This window comes from Procambarus clarkii, chromosome 41, assembly GCF_040958095.1.
Source record: "Procambarus clarkii isolate CNS0578487 chromosome 41, FALCON_Pclarkii_2.0, whole genome shotgun sequence".
Classification (NCBI taxonomy): Eukaryota; Metazoa; Arthropoda; class Malacostraca; order Decapoda; family Cambaridae; genus Procambarus; species Procambarus clarkii.
Genome location: NC_091190.1, coordinates 13636134 through 13658143, shown reverse-complemented (window position 1 = coordinate 13658143; position 22010 = coordinate 13636134). Strand labels below are relative to the sequence as shown.

At 38.9% G+C, this 22010-nt stretch overlaps 2 protein-coding genes across 7 annotated transcripts in view; both read right to left on the bottom strand.

The window, feature by feature from the left end:
• ash1 (histone-lysine N-methyltransferase ash1) overlaps positions 1-12536 on the bottom strand; it is a 35719-nt gene extending 23183 nt beyond the window's left edge. The window contains exons 1-5 of the mRNA XM_069339143.1: positions 11802-12536; positions 7374-8144; positions 6190-7320; positions 3743-3874; positions 1853-2019 (exon numbers count right to left, since the gene is read on the bottom strand). Coding sequence (XP_069195244.1) covers positions 1853-2019; positions 3743-3874; positions 6190-7320; positions 7374-8144; positions 11802-12536 — 2936 coding nt within the window. The remainder of the gene's footprint in view (positions 1-1852; positions 2020-3742; positions 3875-6189; positions 7321-7373; positions 8145-11801) is intronic.
• LOC123761033 (histone-lysine N-methyltransferase ash1) overlaps positions 12112-22010 on the bottom strand; it is a 126984-nt gene continuing 117085 nt past the window's right edge. For 5 of the 6 annotated variants that reach the window (XM_069339361.1, XM_045746875.2, XM_045746876.2 and 2 more), the window contains exons 8-9: positions 15464-15655; positions 12732-14010 (exon numbers count right to left, since the gene is read on the bottom strand). In XM_069339361.1, coding sequence (XP_069195462.1) covers positions 12880-14010; positions 15464-15655 — 1323 coding nt within the window. In that variant the 3' untranslated portion in view covers positions 12732-12879. Of the gene's footprint in view, positions 14011-15463; positions 15656-22010 lie in introns of all 6 variants that reach the window. The other variant, XM_069339363.1, reaches the window with a different exon arrangement.

Here is a 22010-nt window from a genome sequence, read left to right as displayed (position 1 = left end):
ACACAGACCAGCAATATCACTCAAGGCCCAGGCTAACTTGCATCCACACTGTGGAAAAACACAAGTGACCATACATCAAAATGAGTACTGTAATGCAGGCGATGAGTCACAATAACGTGACTAAAGTAAGTTGACCAGACCACACACTAGAAGGTGAAGGGACGACGACGTTTCGGTCCGTCCTGGACCATTCTCAAGTCAATTGTACTGTAATCCTTCTGGGAATTATTATAAAGACAGAATCCTGAGGAGCCAGAAGTGACAACAGCCAAAGGCCAAAGCCACAATGGAAGACACTGAAGAAATCCCACAAATGAGGTAAAGCTCCACTGGCTTAGTATCACTTGGAGGTTTTTGAGTGTAGATAAAATGAATCCTCTGGATGTCATGCCAGGCAAGGTAGAAGAATGCCCAATGTCTACCTTTCACTGTTAATGACCTTATGAAAGTCAAACTAGCCTGGTTGTTCTGATGTCATGTCATTTAAGAGAGCAACACAGCCCAAGGAAGAAACTCAAGTGACATTAGCTCACTGTATTTACTTTAACCCCTCAACTACGCCAGCCAACATATGTCGTTTTGAGAGTTGAACGTTTCTTTCTTAATTAGGCTATATTTGAATGTTTTTTAATGTTTTCATTATTCTCGGTGTTTTGAAATGAAAATAATTTAGCTTGGAAACATTTTGACATTAACTTTACCTGAACATTTGTAAAAACAACAAAAATATGTTCTTAACAATTGCACTTTGAAGTTTTTTCCAATAACAGGTGTGCAGTGCAGGAAGATACAATTCTAATTGTCTGAACTTTCAGCCTTTATTTTACAGATGACCTGCAAAATTTAGACTGAAGAATCTTACTTTAAAGTACACGTCTAACCTGAAAATTCACCTGTTCATACTCAAAATATAAAAATTTAATATTTTTTGCACAAAAATATTGATTTTTCCCTAATTATCTTATATTATATTTAAATCCCATCAACAAACTATTTTAATTGAAACTGCTAAACAAATTATTGGTAGGCTTGCAGCTGTGAAAAAGTTTGGCTGGCTTGGATAACACCCTTTAAAAAAAAAAAAAAAGTACTTGGGTAGCAAGTGTTATTTTTTAATTGCTTATGTCTCCATTTGTGGCTATTAGTTCTCATAAACTTTGCTTTGTGACCAGGACAGTGGCATTTAGAAATTGACCCAGAACATTCCAGATAGATCCAGTGCAAGTAAACTTGGAGTAACTCCACAATGGAAACATGTACCCATCTCTTCTTTCCCCCCCCGGCTCACTCTGGGCAACCCAAGGAGGATTATAACAGCGTCAAGACCTTGCTCGATTCCTTCAAGTAAGAGGAGGATGGGTGAGAGGTCATCAGTGACTTGACAATGTTGGCATTCCTGCTGGGGCTCCAAGGCATGTTTTACCAAGCTTCCCTGCTAGCTTTGTTATTGACACAGCACGAAGAACACCAATGAAAGCACACAGATGCAAATTCACCCATTATCTCATTGGAAACTGGCGACTTTCAAAATATGAATCTTGATCACAAAAGCATAGGTTGTGGGGAATAATAGCTACTGTATTTTCTAAACTTTTTAGGCATAAGCAATTAGGAAATAACACTACCCATAAACAAATATCATGTTACATTGTGTAATCAACACTTTTCATGAAGAAGTATATCAGCTATTGCAACATTTAACATTATTGAAAGTAAAGTGGAAAGTTAGCTTCCTGATATTTCCCTCCCTCAGACTCTGCATTCTAAAGATATAAAATAAAAAATTGTTGGGAATATGAAAGCCTAGATAACTGAAGAAATTATCATATAACCACAAAAAAATTGCTCTTACTCATCCTCCTTGTAATAAGTTGAAAAGAGGCCAGCAACAAGATATTTCTTTCGCCAACGGGGAACTCTCCTATTTCCAGTCAACGTTCGATTACTTTCATCTCCTGACGGTGGTTCACTGCTAGGCATGGACTCGGATGACAAGACAATTGCATCACTATCATCCACCTGTAATTTTAAAATCAATTAAGCTGAACTATATTATATTTTTGTACATCATTAAAAAATTAATAAATAGAAATAAAATTAAGTGATTAAAATGTGAGACAAGGGAAAATACTTTATGAAGGTACTCTGAATATGAGGAAAATCCATAAAAGAATATACAGTACTGTACACCAATAAAATAATATAATAAGTGAGCAAATGAATGACACAAAACTAAAGAATGTTCTGCAGTGGGGTCAGAATTATCAGCATTTTGCTAAATTTTTCATTTAACAAAATGCCCACCCATGTGACATGCTGCATATTAGTGGCTTTGCAAGAATGTACCACTCAATAACCAAAGTATGTACTTTCACAACCCAATGAACCTTCTTATACATAAATAAAAGTAAGTAAATAAATGAATGAATGCAAACATTTAAATGTAAATTTACTTAAGAATCCAGTACTGAATGCCAAAAAAATTATGCACCAAAATTTTTTTGGCATTAAACCCCAGATTTATAAAAATGCCAAAGATTCAAGAAGACCTTCATCAGTACCTTTTTTATTCGTTCATCAAGACACTACTCACATGCCAGACCCTCAAGAGATTTTCTGCCCCAGTGTAATGCTAAAGTTTTCAAATGATCTTCCCAATTAGTCCAAGAGTAGACACCTGTGAAAAACATAGCTAACACTTAACATTGAGGAATACTGCTCACTATGACAGCTAACAACTAGCTGACATCCGACAAATTACACTACCGAGTCAGGGAAGCTGGCTAACTTTATTGTTGTGCCTGGAAACCATTCCTTCTAGAAACACATGTCTATAGTGGCCAGTTTAGTTAAGAAGTCTAAGCTTTCTCTGAAACTGTATCAGCACACAGGGGACTCCCCATGGCTTCTTGTTCAGTTTCTGTTCTGATTCATGCACAGGATCTCCAGAATTAACCCCTGATCTCCCTCAACTGGACCTTGCAGGGATTTTTTGGGGGGGGCCAAAGTATGCCCCGGTACTCGGGTCATACTCCAAGGTGGAATTTTAATTTCTAATTTAAAAAAAATATGATGAAAACGTTAATATTGAGAGGGGAAATTAGTGCATCAGGTATAAATGGTTAGTGGATGACACAAAGAACTAGTTCTCGCTCCTCAATAGTCACTGGTGTGTAAGCAGGTAATCATCTACTTCAACCATTTGGGGATTGCTCTCTTGTGGGGGCTCCTCAAGTCCATGGTGTGTCTCTAGATCATATTGGTAGCTATTTTCCAGGCAACAGGGTATCTGCACTAGTTCAACAGTAGTATGTGTTAGGTACACCATCCCCTTAGCAATCCATTTGGTTTTCTGCCCCTAGATTATGAGGGAAAACAATTTGAAGTTGTTTGTCACTGTGGGACTCAAAGTAGCCCAGTGCCTTGAATGTGAGCAGTGTCCTGAGTGAACTTGAACTCTGGCCAGGCAAAGCAACTGAGGGGCCCGCTCAGATAGATGAATTTTCATATTCTCAACATTTTATTTCTTGGTTAATCACATGTCTGTGAATAGTACTACTTTCATTCTGTCCTGAGATGATTACAGTATAGAAAAACATTACCCCTGAATTTATATGCTTTTTATCTTAAAACAGAATAATTATTAAAGATTTAACTGTGCTATTGAAAAAAAAATATTCATGACTATAATGACAATTCCAAATAATTTTTTTGTTATTTCTCAATATACAGGGTACCTTACCTTGAGGTTACCTTGAAGGTATCCCATAAGTCTGGATCCATCATTCCTGACATCATTTGACGTGTGAATGCGGACTGAATACCTCGTCTGCATTTGTGTATCAATCATAATGGTAGACACATTGAACAGATTCTGTACATAAAATAAATAAAAATAAAAGCCGGTCTCATCATTTTGTGCACTGGTTCCAGACTTATGGGGCACCCTGTATATAAAGTATGTACATGAATAAATGTTGGTACATTATATGCTTCATACCTGAGATATAGTGATGTGATATGTACCTCAAACCTTAGAAATAGCATACTGCCCTTCAACCTATATGTAATTATTAAATTCTCAACAATTTTACTAAATATTAGTATAGATAATAAGTTTAAAGTCAAAATGAAAATCGTCTGGTCATTTGTAACTCATTCTCTATAACATTTAAACTGAACTACTTTTAATGTTTTTTGTCATTTATTTTTGTGTAGTTTCAAACTAATGATGTTGCTAATATTTGCAATTACTCTACTGTATTATGATTAAGATGTTGTAGAGTGAATGAAGCCATGTGGAATTAGTGAGAATAGAGTAGTAGTAGAAGTGAGTGATAAACAATACCTGGATATTCTGTTCAATAAAAATTAATAAGAGTCAGGAAAGTGGCAGGAGCAATGAAAGCCCAGGTTAAAGAGAGTAAGGGAGGAAGAGATGTAGCACGAGCGATATGCTTGTATGGCTTGAACGTGAAAAATAAAGAAGTAGAGCAGTAGAAATGGATAGTCTGAGATGCAGTTGTGATGATAGAACACACTAGACTAATGAATTCAAATGTCGTAGAAAAATGGTGAAAATTTGATAAATTACAAAACCGAATAGTGTGCTGCGATGGTTTTGTAATGTTGAATAACTGAATCCGGAGAAATTGCAGAAGAGACAGTATTTAACAGGAAGAAGAGTAGCATAGGTAGGTCAAGATGACCAGAAATGGCATATGTATAAGGAAATAGGGAATGGGTGTAAACAGCACATGGGACTAGGTGGCAGGGTTTTGTTTTGAGCTTTAGAATAAGTGATTTGTTTGTACATGACAACTCAAAAGGACCACCACCACCATACTCTTCAATACCTTATACTTTTGGGGTTTTAACTTAACAGATATTTATCTACCCACTTCTAGAATATGTCAAGATCTTTCCGAGATACACTATAGACCACCTCCATTTTTACAAGGAAGAATATAAAAACCAAGGGATGGGGAATAAAAACCAATGCATTAAGAGCATTGCAGGAAGACAGTAACAAACTCCAGAAAGGGTACAATGATGTTGCAGTTCAACCTCCAACAAGTGTAAGGTCATGAAGATGGGAAAGGGAGACGAGACTAGATAGCCTCTACATAAAAAAGGAATGACACCTCCTGGAATTAAAGAGAAAAAAAAGACTTAAAAGTGAATATAATTTAACACTGACACCAGACATACAAACACGATAAAATTGGTAGCATATGGGAAGGTGGCAAACATAACAGTATTTAAGAATCTAAACAAGGACTCTTTCAAGAAAATTGACATAGCATATGTGAGGCCAATATTGGAATCTGCTCTTTGTAAAGCACAAAATAAAACTGGAGAAAGCAGCAAGACTTACTGCTTGAATTAAGAGGATTAAAGGAACAGGCTGGGTAAACTCCATTTATTAACTAAACAGGAGAGGAGCAGAGAAGATTACTATATATAGAATACTGAGAGAAATATGCATGTTGGATAAGGGCAGCCTTTTTAAACTGAGTAAAAATGAGACCAAATGTAACAGGTGGAAGCTGCTAACCTTAATAAGTTGAAGAAGCATCCAAAGATATTTGTACCCTTTATAAGTGGTCAACAAGTGGAATGTTAGCGGTTGGACGAGTTAAGAGTAATAAAAATTCAACTTTCCTATCCCATGCCTCATTCTCTTCATCTTATTTCATTATTAGGTGCAGTGGCTTGTTTCATTTAGCCTGTGAAATGTGGATGGTTTGCTGTTCTGATCCACAAACTAGCCCTCACCTCTTTCAGAGAACCTGATTATGATCCTAGTTTTTAGTAGGCTGTATAAGCCTCAGGTTCAGGTGTGTTTAGGAGGCTGTGCATTCCTCAGCACCTAAACACCAGGGAGCTACTTAGGGGACAAGCACAGAGAAGCTAGGAGGAAGGGCATAATGAACTAGACCTTACTCTCTCAGTCACTGTTAAGGAAGCACTGCATCATCAGATCAGGTGAATATCTGGCCTTACGATGCACCGAGGTACTGCCGTGGAAAATTAGCTATAGTATAATTGGCTGAACGACTATCTCGAGAAATTATAGTGTAGTTTAAGGTACTAAAGATTCTGATAAAAATAATAACAAACACTAACATACAACAAAATAAAGTTGCATTAAAATAACTTTCTAGTAAAAATATAACCAGTACTTACTTCTTCTTCAATTTTTCTTTGCCTCTTTCCATCTGACTGGATTGTTTTGTTACTTTCTTCACTAAGATCACGTTTTCTTCGAGTCCTACATCCAATACCGGTGGCTACTCTCTCAAGGATCCTTTCAAGTTGTTGTTCATCTTGTTCTGGCTCAGGTTTTTTATCTACTTGAGTGTCCTCTGCAGATTTGGTTGATCTTCTTTCCCTTAATGATTCTCTAAGCTGCTTTGGAACTTTTTCTGGTGACTGAGATGGTGATAGTGATGGGGTTCTAGATGATGGCTTGACATCAGCATTGGCCTTCTTTGGACGTCCCCGTGGTCTGGGTGCTGGGACAGGAACAGGACCTTTACATGAAGAAACTTCTGACTTATCTCTACTTGATCTTGTTACTGTGGGTTCACATTCTAAAAGAATAGCAGGAGTTTCTGGGGCTTCTTTGCTGTCGTCTATTGCTACCTCTGATTCAGGATCAATGGGTTTTTGACTAATAAAACTTTCTACAGGAAGACTTTTGGAGTTTTCCTCTATAATACTATTGGAGCTTTCTACAGTAAGGCTACTAGAGCTCTCCGTAGGATGACTGCTAGAAGCTTCACTAGGAAGACTGTTAGGAGATTCTCTAGGAAGACTACTGTTATTACTAAGTGATTCAACTTCCAAACACTTCTCATTTCCCTTTTGTTCCAAAGTATCTTTGACCTTGCGTTTCTTTCTTCTAATTGTAGGAAATCCTGTTCTATTTGTTTTCCTGCGCTTTAGTTTCTTTTTCTTTTTTATTGGAGGCGGTTCATTGTCTTCTGTGACTTCTGCTGGAGCAAGTTTATCAGTAACTTTAGGAATGGGCGATCTTAACTCTCTCTTCTTTTTGCGTCTTTTTTGTGGCAACTTGGTTGGTACTTCTTTGGGGCCTTCTTTATCAGACATAAAGCCACTTTGATCACTCTCATACAGTGGCTCATGCTCACTGGGTATATCACTATCTGAGTGAGTCCCAGAACTCTCTTTTTGAGGTTGAGATTCTATTTCAGGCTCGGGGACAACAGGCGGATGTACAACAGGTTCAACTGGTTCCTGAGATTTACTTCCTTCAATAATATTACTTGGGTTTCCTTCATCTGTACCAGAAACCTTGAGAGTAAGAGTATTATCACTTGTATCTTCCACCTTAGGTAGAGGTGTACTTGCAACTTCTTTGAAACCTGGATCTTTGCAACTTTAGGAGATTTTGTTACTGGTGTTTTAACAGATGTATCTTTTTCCTTGGCCTTAGGCAATTCTTTTTCAGTTTTTCCTTTAATTAATCCTGATGTGGCTCTTGTTGCTGCTGCAGGAGTATTAGCTAAATCTACCTCTAATCTGTGTCTTTTCTTTGGGGTAGTAGTCGTAGTACGAGTTGAAGTGGGGACCTCACTGTTTACTCGAGTGACAGGTTCAGTTTTCTCCACTGTCTTGTTCACCTCTGGTTCACTTACACAAATTCTAGTAACTTTGCTACTCTCAGAATCCTCCACAGTTTTAATATTTAAAACATCTGGTATTTGTACTGTTTCGTCAAGTCTAGTACTTTTTGCCACTTGTTCTTCTAATTTTCTCGTTACTGAATTCACTAATAGTATTTCTTCTGGTTTCTTGTTCATATCATCACTGCTTTGCTTAATAATTTTGCTTTCAGTTCTAAGAGATTTTGGTGTTTCAGAGAGCACACTAGGTTTAGGAACTGTCGACTTCTCTGACCGGGGGTCAATTTTATTAATTTTCTCCTTCTCCTCCTTTTCAGTTTTGGTTTCTTTCTCGACACAATTTGCTTTTTCATTTGTTTTTGTTACACTAACTTCACTTTTAATATTTTCAACCTTGGGGGGCTCTGGAGTGGCAGGAACTGCTGTTGAAATGTGGCGGTGTCGTTTTTTCAGAGGCAGCCTTTGTTCATTAGCTTCTGTTCGCTCTCGACCCTAAGTAAAGAAAAAAGGACAAATGGCAACATCTTTAGTATAAACATATCTTAATCAATATTAAATTACATTTCTAATGCACACCACCTTCAGTGTGCTTTCTGTCTCCAGTTATGTGTAAATACTATTGAGTCACAGAATTTGTAAAATAAATTATTACCCCCAAGCACCATCCGTGATCACCAAAGGTTGTGTAAAAAAAATATATACATAAAAATATACATAAAAATATAGAAATAATTATTAAATATACATACATACATACACACACAGTATATTCATTGTTCCCAAATTATAGCATCACACTAAAATATTCTACTTTGCCTTTTACTCATTATTATAAAGTGAATTACTTTACTCAAATATATTTTGATATTACACATAGGTGTCTTCAATTCTTGTGTTCACTCTACTGGACTTGATTAATATAATTACAGTATGAAGAAATTGAATTACCTTGAAACATGGCTTAATAATATCCAAAATAATAGGAAATATTAAAACATCATTTGTGTAGAGGAATCATTCACTGACACGCCTTGGGTTTCTCTCCTCGTACAGTACTTGTAATAACCTTATTCGAGGCTTAGTGACTACTCTCTCAAAACAATTATTCACAGAAAAAGTAGTTTTTTCTGCAGATGAGTTGGTCATTTGGTTATGACTGTGTATATATTTCTCTATCTCTCACTATGACAAAAATTCAAGATTCTCAAGAAATAGTATCAGTGTAATCAAGAAGAATTTAGCTTCATCAAACTTCTTGCTGAATTATCTATCTGGACCAGAAAGAGAAAAAAAGGTATAAATCTTATCTAAGTGACACAGGAAAGACCCGGATGGATAATCTCACGAGAGAGTTGATAACTGAGGGATAGTCAATTGGGATATAACTTCAATTATAATCATTCAGTACACTGTAGCATTTGTTATGGTTACAAGTTATAGCTGAATCTACTGATATTTATGCTGCTTTCATATTCATTTTAAAACGGCTTTAGTGTCATTATTATTGCACTTATTACTGCTACTTTTTGTCTTACTTTGTCAATACAGTATTACCATAATCTATTAATACAGTATTATCATCTATTAATACACTATTATAATGTCAATATAGTATTATCTGTGAAAGTACAGTATTACTGTAATCTGTCAATACAGTACAGTATTATCATCATGTGTCAATACAGTATAGTATTATCATCATGTCAATAGAGAACATTATTATTATTTTCATTAATTTATGCTATAACTGTACAGTATTCAACATTTAGCGTAAAACTGTTAATGCAAAACTTGATCATTCAAAACACTGTGATGTAAAACACAATTCTGGGCCAGTCCGAGGGTCTCTGATCTGTCGTCAACAAATTTAAAAAAAACTTAAAAACTTCAAACAAATGCAAATATGATATATTAGTATGCAAATTATGATACAATTAAATCGATAATAAAATATATATTTAAACCCAAAAAGCGCAAACCTAAATAACACGAAGGCCATCAGGTGATTTGAAAAACATACGATGCGAACCAGGTTCATTGCTATACAGTTTGTGATGCAGAGTTACACTATATTATAGTACAGTATTGTTATTACTTATATATAATTATCATCACTGTTATTAATACAACAATTACTGTTATTATATGTTATGACAGTATCCACCGACATTTATGCATCCAAAGACACTATGCTTCCCTGTAATAGACAGATGAAACTTGTAGATTTTTATATGCTGAATATATTGTAAATGTATCATTTATAAATAGAATTATAGCTTTCTCTAATCCATTCACTATAATTGTAGAGAAGCAAATGTCTTTGACTTGTCTTCCTCACTCCAAATGCTCATGTAATATATCACTTTACAGTCCATTCATCTATCCCTTGATCAACCCTACTCCTTACCTAGTCAACAAGGCAGAATAACACCGCCAGGCCTCACTTAAACCTAAAGAAAAATAAGTTTTTATGGTAAACCTTTTCTATTTCCTTAATCATAAATATTTAATTCAGTGATATTATTATAATGATTAGCTATTTGTCTTAAAATATTTTGATGAAAAGTGGCAACATTAGGATAATACACTAGTCACTGTAAATTCTACTCTTCATATTTCTCCAAGTAAATTATTTAAAACTTCAGCACAAGAATAGCATCTGCACAATTTTAAATCTACAAATCATGGCATCTTTAAAACTAAGTATCATTCATTCTGTAAAAACTTTTCATTATTAAGCAAAACTCTAAAAAAGACTTTGGAAAATATTTCTAGATGCTGATGCCATTACATATTTCTTCATTACCTCACAAATTGCTTCCTTAACATTTTTAAAAGCCAATTTCCTGTATTCATTGCCCTCTTGGACTTGACATACCCGTAAATATAGTACTGATGTTGAGTTAGACAGAGCGATGCCTAGGTATGTTCTATGGTTTTCATTTACCTGACTAATGCACTCACAAGGAACTAAAACAATGTAAAACTTATGTCTAAGAATTTAGAGAGCTAACTTGTTATGAGAACAGTTAAAAGATTGATTAATATCACCACTTTTTCTCAATAAACCTTCACCCATACAGTATTTTACTCATTAATTGTAGTACAATAAATACTTTATCCTCCACCACAATTTAACTTTCTTAATCTCTAGGCAATTTCTAAAATTAAAATTTACTCACCCATATAATTGCATAATTTGTTCATAATTGCATAGTCTAATTCAAAATGCTGTATATATATTTAGATCTTATACTGTATTTAATGCATTTAATACTGTTGAATCTACATTTCCTCTCTTGACTTGTACCAAATTAATCTTTCTGAATTATCCAGGCCTAGGTCTTTCAGTTACAATATTTATCGCATAAATATTTTTGTTTAGTTTTACTGTACTACAAAATTTCTTAAATAATGAATAATCAATACAAAAACTTCTAACTGCTGTATTTCTTCTTGCAAAGAAATCAGTCAAATATATATATACCTGTATGCTGTAATAAGTTAGTTATAGTTATAGTGTTAGGTATAGAGTACAGTGCCATATTTTCAATAAGAAAACAATCTGCAAACTACTTTCCATCTGGGTTTCCATGCATTGCTGGGTGCATAGTGGTTAATGTAGTGAGGACACTATGCCTTGCTGTCCCACCCTAACCTAGCCATGAACCCACAGGCTGTTTCCCCACTATGCTATAGATACAGTACTGTATTCTATCTATATACTGTCCTTTAAATGCTTTGCTGTCTATGGGAACTCCCTATTCTTGAGGAGTTGGCCACGTGTAGGATCTTTCATATAGTATGAATTGTTTAACACTTTTGGAGGAACACTCAATGTATTTGACAAATAATTATGGTGATATACAGTTCACTCAATGCATGTGTATGTCTGATCTTCATAAAATGTTAAAATTTAAATAGCATAATTTTATTCCAGAATAAATTATGACTGGTCAATAAACAAATTCTTTTAGATCAAGGCATGTTTCCTCTGAGTTTCAGACAACTCACATCTTTAAACATGCTTGGGTTTTATTGACAAAAGAAAAACTAGGCAGAGCAGGGATAGGTGAAACTGCTCTATAAAAGAAAATACACTACTGTACTTACATATAATTAGAGTAATTTTTCAAGATGATATCTTACCTGTTTTGGTACTTCTTGTAATTTCTTTTTTCTCTTGCTTAATGCTTTCTCCTTGCCACTCTCCCCTTCTGTTCCCGATTCTCTGTCACTCGTTCTGGTCTTTTCACTGCCTCGTCTTTTCTTGGCTGCTAAAGATACTTTCCTTAAGCGAAATATTGAAGGTAAAAGTATCTCACCGGGTTTAGTTTGCTGAAGGATTGGGATTTTAGATATTGAGCACTGCTGAATGCCTTTTGTTAGATCTTCCAAGTCAGCAAGAAACACTGGGTCCACAATATTTTTATGCTTACTTTTGAAATGCTTTGGCTTCTTTTTCTTTTTTCTGTGTATCTGTTTAAATGATAAAGTAGCTGCACAAAAGGATGGTTTTCCACTTTCACTCTTGACTCTGGTTTTCAGATCTTGACTCCCATACACTTTTTCAAAAATAGCTGGCAATTCTTTTTTCCTTCCCCTTTTTCTTTTCCCTTCCAGAGGTATACCTTCACTATTATACTTTGGTTTAAGAAGTTTTTTCTGATGCTTTCTCTCAGCTTCTTGTAAGTTTCCAAAAGGAAGGTCATGAAATGTATAAGGATCACTGAAGGGTTCAATGGAACCTTCAATATCCTCAACTCGGACAGATAATTTATCAGATTTTTCACTATTACGAACTTTTTCATTTATAATTTTATGCATTATTCTTTCACTGAAACACTTTTTGCTAGCTGCAGTGGCAGGTAAATTACTGGACATATTTACTTCCTCCCTTTTAGGATATTTTCTTGGCCGACCCACTGGCCTCTTTCCCTTTAAACGTTTGTCTTGTGTGTTTCTATGATTAAAATTCACAGAATTGGATGGCTCAAAACTGGCTACATGGGTTTCAGGCTTGGCACTAGAAAGATTGGCACTGTCTTCAGCACAAGACTCTGCATTGTGCTCACTTTGTACTTTGTTTATCTGTGGTTCCTGGAGGGGTACACTGGGTTCTAACACTGGAGGGATCTTTTTGGGCCTGCCAGGTCCACGTCTCAACGGAGGGATGGGCTCTGGAGGTGGAGGAAGGTCCTCAGCATCTATACCATGATTCCACTTATCAACACCACACATACCCAACACAGTGGGCCACAGGTGCACTGGATCCAAGTTCACTTCTATAACACTTAAAACTATCAGAGTCTTCTGGGAGTTTTTGAGCATTCTCCTTGAAATCTACTACAAATGGTCCATCCACACTCTTTGGTCTTTTATTTTTAGATCCTTTAGGTCTCCCCCTAGGTCGCTTAGGTCTATCTTCTTGTTTTTTTGGTCTTCCTGGTCCTCTTCTTTTAAGAGTACCTTGTTCCTCAAGGCTAGTTCGCTTAGCATTATCTGCTTGCAATATTGGGGGAGGATCTACTTGACATTTTAGAGCTGGCATTTGGGGAGAATTTGGAGAATCATAATCATAATGAGGTGAACTTAACAAATGAGGAGGAGTAACAGCTGGTAATAAGGTAGGAGGTGGAGGAGAATCTTGAGAAACCAAAGTAGGAGAATATGGCCGATTGTGGCTTCCTGAGCCATCGACAGACTTGCCCGCACTATACAATGGAGAATGGTGGTGAGGTGGGGAACCAATGTGATGCAACGGAGAACCACTCACTGACTGTATGCCGCTGTCTGGAGACACATTAGAAACATTACAATCTAATGGAACGTAGCTTTCAAGTTCTGGCATGGGAGGAGGATCTAGATCTTCTTCTTGATGAGCATCCTTTCCCATTATAGGCCGAGGGGGCCTTCCTCTTCTTCTTTTATCTCCATGAACTCCATCATCACGATTTCTTGAGCCTGTTTCAGTTCTTGGGCTCCTCGATGTCCGTTGTTGATGCCCTAAACGGCTCTGACCCTGCTGTTGCTGCGAGTGCTGCTGATGACGAGACCGATTCCTACTTTCCACATCGTCCAGGTCATCCAGCAGTACTGTGTTGAACTTGAGAGCGGCTTCTTCACCCACAATGGCCATGGAATTAATAGCTTCCCGAACAATAACATCTGGTAAGTCATCATCATCGTCATCACCAGCCACATCAGAACCGTGCTCATCTCCCTCAGTGTCAGAGCCTGTCCGAGACACTACAACATCATCTGTGAACCCATCAAGTGACACAGACGACCCATCTTGGTGACCACTACCACTGCTTACATCTGGTAGTATTGCAGCCAAATCTTCCTGGTCCAGCACCTGTAAAACAAAACAGATCAGAACAATTGATCAATTTTCTGGTAATGTATCAGCACCTATGAAAAGACATTTGGTCAATCATTTCCTGAGCACACTGAAAGCTATCAGGCAAGATCACCAAATACTATAACTATATGAAATACCTTTTAATACCTAATAATCCTATGTATGATAAACTAAAAACATAGGTCTATAATGGTGATCCCCCATAATAATGAGTTATACATATTTTTAGGAAATATGCAGATTAGAAATGTAAAAAAAAAAAAAAGGGGGGGGGGGGGGAAGAACAGATTTGAAACTTTAAAGAAATATATTTGTTCATTTAACTAAGGCAGGTATGGGAAATCCCCAGCTCTTACTGTGGTACAGCACTGTAAATGGTAAAGTTGCCAGAATTAGTTACGAGAAGAACAAAACCACAAAAATGTCACAAACTCTTTGAATATACAGTACTGTACTTCAATACAGTAACATACTGCAAAATTAAAGTTAAAGGAAAAATATTATATTCATTTTTCATATCAAATTAAAGGGATCATATTGTATTTAATCCTCTTTTTGCTTCAGGCACATGTTTGGTCCTTATACTGCAGGGTGACAGAGGTAGACACCCAGTTGGGTACACTATAGGTAATAAACGATGTGTCTGGACACCAGCACCAAAACTGGGCTGTTTCTGGTATCCGGACATCAGAACTCAGTACTGTACTGAACATGAACCTTCAAACTAATTTAAAATACAATCAGTGCACTCTAAAAACATCATGCTACCTTGCATATTAATATCAGACCTTAACGGTTATGGTTCCCAAGGAATCCTCCACACTGCACTCTATAAAGTTACTGTACTTATTGACAAAATAAATTTTACTGCCCATAAAGAACCAGTAAATCACCATAAGTGAAGCAATTGAAGTACAGTACTGGGACTGACACAAAGCTCTCAAACTGCACTCCTTGGAAAGGAGATGTGAGAGAGATCTCATGATATACACATGGAAAATACTCGAAGGTCAGGTTCCAAATGTAAACAATAAAATTACAACATGCTGCAATGAGAGACATGGTAAGAAGTGTAAAATAAGTCCACTAAAAAGTTGGGGTGCCATAAACACACTAAAGTTCAATGTATACATCAGAGACCCATAACTTTGTAATCTGTCAACAAATTTAATAATGTCACTGAACAACAGTGGAAACTTTCAAGCTGGAACTGGACAAGTCTATGCTCGAGTTACCAGAGCAATCTGGCTGTGATGGTTACTTAGATTTTAGGGCAACCAAGGCAAACAGGACTAGCCACAGGCCAGGCTGCCAGGTTGCAGGATTACAAATTTCAAAATTGTCACCAGATTATTAATAGGTCAACAGGTAATCAAGTGAAAATTTTAAGATAACCATAAGCCAAGCGGACATTACCAGTTAATCATTTAATTTCTTCTAATTTTACCTGCAACCCGTCATGGTCGCCGGAGATCTGGGAGAGGTGGTGGGCGAGGCGAGAGATTTGCTCCTCATCGTGGTCTATGTGTGGATGAGCAGCCGGGGCTGATGCAGCCACTGCCACAATTCCCACCACGCCACCTGCCCGCTGGTACACAGACGCCACCGGCACTCTCATGTCGCCCTTTACACCGCCACCCTGCAAAATTAAGTTTGAAGAATAAGTACAACGACCAAATCACTTAACGCCACATTACACTGAAACAAACGTGCAGTAATAAAATATAAAAAATTGCCAAAAGAGGATTACAGAGGCCTAAATCATAATGGGAAATGCTGGGTTGTGGGAAAAACATAAAAGAAGGCCTATACATTTCATTGTAAAACATTAATTTAATTAACCTATAGATTTCCAAAATATTAACAAGGGTATTGCAGATTTCTCAATTGCTAGAGAAATACTGTATACCAAATCTGTAGTAATAACGGTTACCAATTTCCAGTTGTGTACTACCTAAATGAACACTGCAGAGTTGCAGATTGCATTAGATGGGTAATACACTACAGTATCTAAATACATTTCTTGTTCTATTACTGTACTTTTTTTTATACACAGCATATTAATTATAGGCGTTGTTAATTGTTAATTGAAGGCCTAGTCAACGACCGGGCCACGGGGATGCTAAGCCCCAGAAGCACCTCAAGGTAAGGTAGGCTTACTGAGCATGACTCTCTCATATTTTACACCTGTCAAGAGAAAGTTGATCACATTTTTAAAAACTTTTTAAAAACAACACACACAGTACTGTATGCAGTACTGTAGTTACATACACAATTAGATATATTGTATTTTGATGACAACTAATTAAAAAAATGTAGCTTTAGTCCCTTTATTAGGTATAGTCTATCTCACAATATAAGCAAAAAACAAATACAAATTTACACCCACATAAATGGGTAGATTCTTTCATCAGATGCCTCTGTTCACCTAGTAGTAAATTGGTACCTGGTTGATGGAGTTCTGGGAGTTCTTCTACTCCCCAAGCCCAAACCGAAGGCCTGGCTTGACTTGTGAGAGTTTGGTCCACTAGGATGTTGCTTGCAGCGGCCGGCAGGCGCACATACCCACCACAGCCCGGTTGGTCCGGCACGTTTGACCGGAGCTTGACAAGCAGCCATAGGCTGCATCCTGGGAATGTATGTATGTAGTGTGTGTGTGTGTGTGTGTGTGTGTGTGTGTGTGTGTGTATGTATAATTACCCAAGTGTAATTACCTAAGTGTAGTTACAGGATGAGAGCTATGCTCGTGGTGTCCCATCTTCCCAGCACACTTTGTCATATAACCCTTTGAAATTACTGACGGTTTTGGCCTCCACCACCTTCTCACCTAACTTGTTCCAACCGTCTACCACTCTGTTTACAAAAGTGAATTATGATAACTACCTCTAACTTAAACTTCACCACTATGGTATCCGAGGCCTTCTTCTTGAGGTTACCTTCTACTGTATGCAAGAAAAGACAACTCCATCTATGCCATTAAGGAATTTCTTTTGGTAAAATATCGATTCTAAAATTTCTTGTTACATTCCAGAATTTGGGGTAATTAGAAAAGGGAGGATTACAAATTGATATCCATTTACATTATTTTTAAATTGTAATGGCTGTTAAGCATACAGATTAAAAAATATGTAAGTACAAAATACAATGAGTAAAAATTCAGTCTTATTACTATTCGTCATACATCCTCGAAAAGCTGCGTCTGAGTTTGGGTTCCGGGAATTTTTTGTTTTTGTTTTAATGTAATGGCTCGGTGGCATTAACAAGTTTGAAGACCCCGGGGAGGCGAGCGTGTGCAGGTCTTGCATACTGACCGGGCACTCCACAAGATGGTAGGAGGGAGGGGGCAGGCAGGGAGGGAGGGTGGTGGGTGCAGCTCGGGAGAGGAAATACTGGGAGGGTTGATCACACTTGTCACCGCTCCCAAGGTTCAGCCGGGCGCCACCATTGTTTTTACTCATCACCTCGGTTCCTCTTGCTGTTCCTGGAACACACACCCGCTACCACACACACACTACTGGACACCATTGGATGCCTTGATGGGCTTTACTCCCTATCCTAATATACACGAATCTTAATCATTTTCACGATGACTCGTTAGGTCTCTTCCCCTCCTCGTTATCAAGAAGGTGAACCATGAGCAAGCCAATAAAACATGACAGCTCAAGAAATGACGGCCGGCCTACCTTTAGGCTACTTTGAGGTGGTTCCGGGGATTGATATCCCAGCGGCTCCGGGCCTCTTGGTTGGTGGTCTCGTCAACCAGCCTCTTGAGATGAGTTTGCAGGAAGTGGAAGGGAAGGCGGGGATATTTATCACCTTAACACATCTTTAATACCTCCATGTGATCCCTATCGTCAACAGCGTCTAAACCAAGGAGCTTCACTGGACTTTAAGCTAATTTGAATGTATGCTCAGATTAATGAACATCGGCTCCGACAGATTAGGTGGGTTCGTCTAGATGCAGGCATTCATGGTAAGGCAATCCTTGGAGTTGGTAAGCATGTCTTTAGGATTGATTGGTTGATTGATTGAAGGATTGATTCGCCAATGACGCTTGAAGGAAAGATTACCGACTACGGCTTTCAACAATTTAATGCAATTGTTAAAACATATAAATTAAAGAGATTACTGTACTTCAGAACTAGAAGAACTGTGAAATGCCCAAAGACCTGAAAGTTGAAGTAATAAAAGGTGTAACAACTGTTGTAATAATAGGTATTCGTATAGTCAACACAGTAATGGGACCAGACAATGTGATAATAGTCATTGCTCAAATTCTCCTTGGCACACCCCCCCCCTTTCCCACAGTCCCACGCACCCCCCACAGTTTCACCCCCCCCCCATCCCTTACAGACCCACGCACCTCCCATCCCCTCTAACCCCCCCCCCACAGTCCCACTTACACCCCTTACTCTCAATAGTTCCACACACATACACACCCGACTTCCCTAGTTCCACGCATAAATCCCCCATACCTATTCCGCGCATATAACCCACGTTCCGCGTTCTCACCCACGTTCCTCGGACATAACCATCCTCCCACCCACGTTCCGCGCACATAACCATCCTCCCACCCACGTTCCGCGCACATAACCATCCTCCCACCCACGTTCCGAGCACATAACCATCCTCCCACCCACGTTCCGCGCACACAACCATCCTCCCACCAAGTTCCGGGCATAAAACCTCCCCTACCCGCGTCCTTAGACTACAGTACACCTCCACTAACAATCAGCCGCTGGCGGCACCTGGATGTAGCAAGACTTGTTTAGTATGGAGGTAGAAGAAGTTGACTGGCGTGGTGGGAGGCTCTCAACACGGTGCCCTTCATCAACTGACCTCGTAGTGTAACCTTGCGAGGGCAGACACAGCACCACTAGTCCCTCAAGGTCACTCACCCCCCTTCAGCTGTCTCTCCACTCCCCCTGGCTCGCCTCCTCTCTGGTACCTACACACCATTTTGCTTGTCACTTAACTTATTATCTATCTATCTAGAGACTCGGGACTGATAGATGCCTACTATTACTACTATGTCTCTCTCATGACATGGTCCAGGAGGGACCAGAACGCGTGTATGCACATACACACGAGATAGAAGAGATGGGCCTTAAAAAGCTGAGAGGTATAAACGCACCAGTTACGGGCTATTCATGTCCCGTGCCACCTATTGGGTGGCTTAATCTTTATTAATCAATCAAACGCACCAGGAGACTAATTACTTGCAGGCGGGGGCCCTAGAGGTGAACGAAAAGGTAAGAGTGTGGGCCCCGCCCCGCACATGCTCAACTCAGGAGACGTAACTACATATTACACACAATTGGAGTAATTGATGCTAGACGAAGATGAGATGTTCAGCAGAACAATAAAACCAACAGTGGAAGCTGGACACACCAAACACAGGGATGCACGAACGCACCACTACACTGAGAACACTGAACAGGTGAAATTACCAATAGATAGGGAGGAAGCCGAGGTTAAAAGTAAGTCTGATGCACAAAATAGGAGGGTCGCCTTAGACGACTCTACCAGCACAAAGCCGTCAATAAAGATGTTACTAATGATGATAAACCTATATGCACTCACGCGCACTCAACATCAATGCTCTGGGGAAATAATGTCCTTCATCTGTTGTTTCTAAAATTAAGAAAAATAATCAAGAGTAAGAAAGCAGTAGCTAATACAATATCAATCAATGACAAGATGAGATCAACGCTTGTGTGATCCTGAGTTATCTGAAGAGTGATCTTGCACAATGTATTGACAACCCTGCACCAAGACGTGCCTGTGTGGGGGGTAAATGGAGCATTTCACACACTATAAGGACGCCGTTCATGCTCAAGCAGCCACAGGGCACCGCTCCAGTGCCAGGTAAGTCCACTACGGGCTCACCATAGCCCGTGCTACTTGGAACTTTTGTTCCGAGTAGCTGAATCTAAAACAACAACTAGACAGGACCGAGGCCATTGTGCTGGGAGCCTTGATCAAAGACTTTGCTAAACCAACGCTCCTGTGCCCTTGAAACAGTCCAAGTGACTTCCTGTTGGACATGTGACCTTTGATCCAGGGAAGAACCCATCTACCAACATCAATTTTGGCCAGTTTACTCCCCATGACACGGCGCTTGTCAAGGCCAACCCCAGCCTTCATATTAAGGAAGGTGGTGTAGGAGGAGTTCCCAGTGTGTGGAGCAAGGAAGGTGGCTAATGTGGAGACAGGAAGCTCAGGATACTATGCATAACACAGGTGTTTATGCATAGTTACTTTGCGAAATAATCATTACTATAGATCGATGTGATGTCTGTGAGTCAGTCTTGAATACGAGTCAGCGATGTGAGAATATGTTGACGGACATGTGACTACACGAGGTGTGACGACATATCACATACACGCCACATCTCCACATGCTGGCGGGAAGGAGAGCCGTGTATGTTGTCACTGTTGGGGGATAACTGAACCTTTTCTATTTTAATTTTCAATAACAGACATGTTTTATTATGTTATTAGTATCATTACAGAGCCTACCCTGGCGCGAACTTCACAACAGCACTCGTCAAGTTGATATACCAAAGGTATCACCTATACATTCATAAGTTGCCAACTTAAGACACTGCGGCCCTCAACCGGAAAACAGCAAGCTTCCCGTGGAAGATCACGAATCTGCCGACCTTCAACTACTTCCCGTGTTATTAAGACAGCTTTCTCGGTCTCCGTTGTAGGGAGTACAGTCAAGGTGTCTTACGGCAGTGTCACTATGTGAAGGTTATGGTGCACGGTGTGCCAGTGGCCCTGGCCCCTTCAACCCCTCTCCCACCTCAACCCTTTCCCAGATCTCTACCCCCCTCCCCCTCCCATGCACCACCCACGTGTCAATAATGATCCCCCCCAACACCCACGTGTCCATAATGAGCCCCCCCCCTACCTAAGCCGACGCGGGCGTCGTATCCTCCCCGCCACAAAGGCCATGATTTACGAGCGAGCCAGTCTGCTTGTAACCCCCGCCCTCCCAAACCACAACACATGACTGGGTAACAATGGTATGTACAGCACAGACCAGCGTCGCCACCCCTCGTCACTTACTACCTGTACACACGCCACCCACACCCCACTCTACATCACCCCCACACCACCCACACCCCACTGGACCCCCTCTACACCACCCCATCCTCTCCAGGACCTCTCACTACCCACTATTCTCCAATACTTAGTGCATAGCCGTCACCCGCCACTACAGCAGTACTGTGTACACTAGTGCCGTAGTGGGAAGGGGGCCTTGTTACACACACACACACACACACACACACACACACACACACACACACACACACACACGCTATACCACTCAGTTAAGATGCAAAAAAATATAAATTTATATTACTGTATGTTCATTGCTAGGATGAGATGACTGTTTTCTATGATATATATATTACTGAGGCTTGGGGTGTTTTCTGCCCCAAGTTGTGTGGTAGTGATTGACAGTGAATTATAATCTTTATGAACATTGTGTTGATCAGTGAATATGATTATTAGCGTTATTTAATGTGTGGGCGACTTCCACGTTAATTTTGCTTTATTGCCGTGGAAACGTCACTATTACACAATGTACATATATTGTAGCTTATGTTATTTTTTGCATTTTCATTTTTTTCATTTTACATTTTCTTTTTGATTTATACAAATATTTTGTCTTACGTTAGTTACTACGGAGCATCTTGGGAGCACATATTTACTCAGGTTAATGACCATTAAGCTGGATAATCTAACTAGGTTTTAAGTTTGATTATTTGATTACTTAGTGATGATATTTTTATTATTATTATTATTTTCTACCACAGACGTAGCCACACATTTACAATGCTAACCAACATATATACATTTTCTTCTGTCCTCATGGACAGGGTGAGAGGTCTGTCAAACATATAGTTCAGAGATTTATTGAACAATCAACCACAGAAGGTGATTGTAATGCCTTTAAAATGCTAGGCTAAGCTACATAC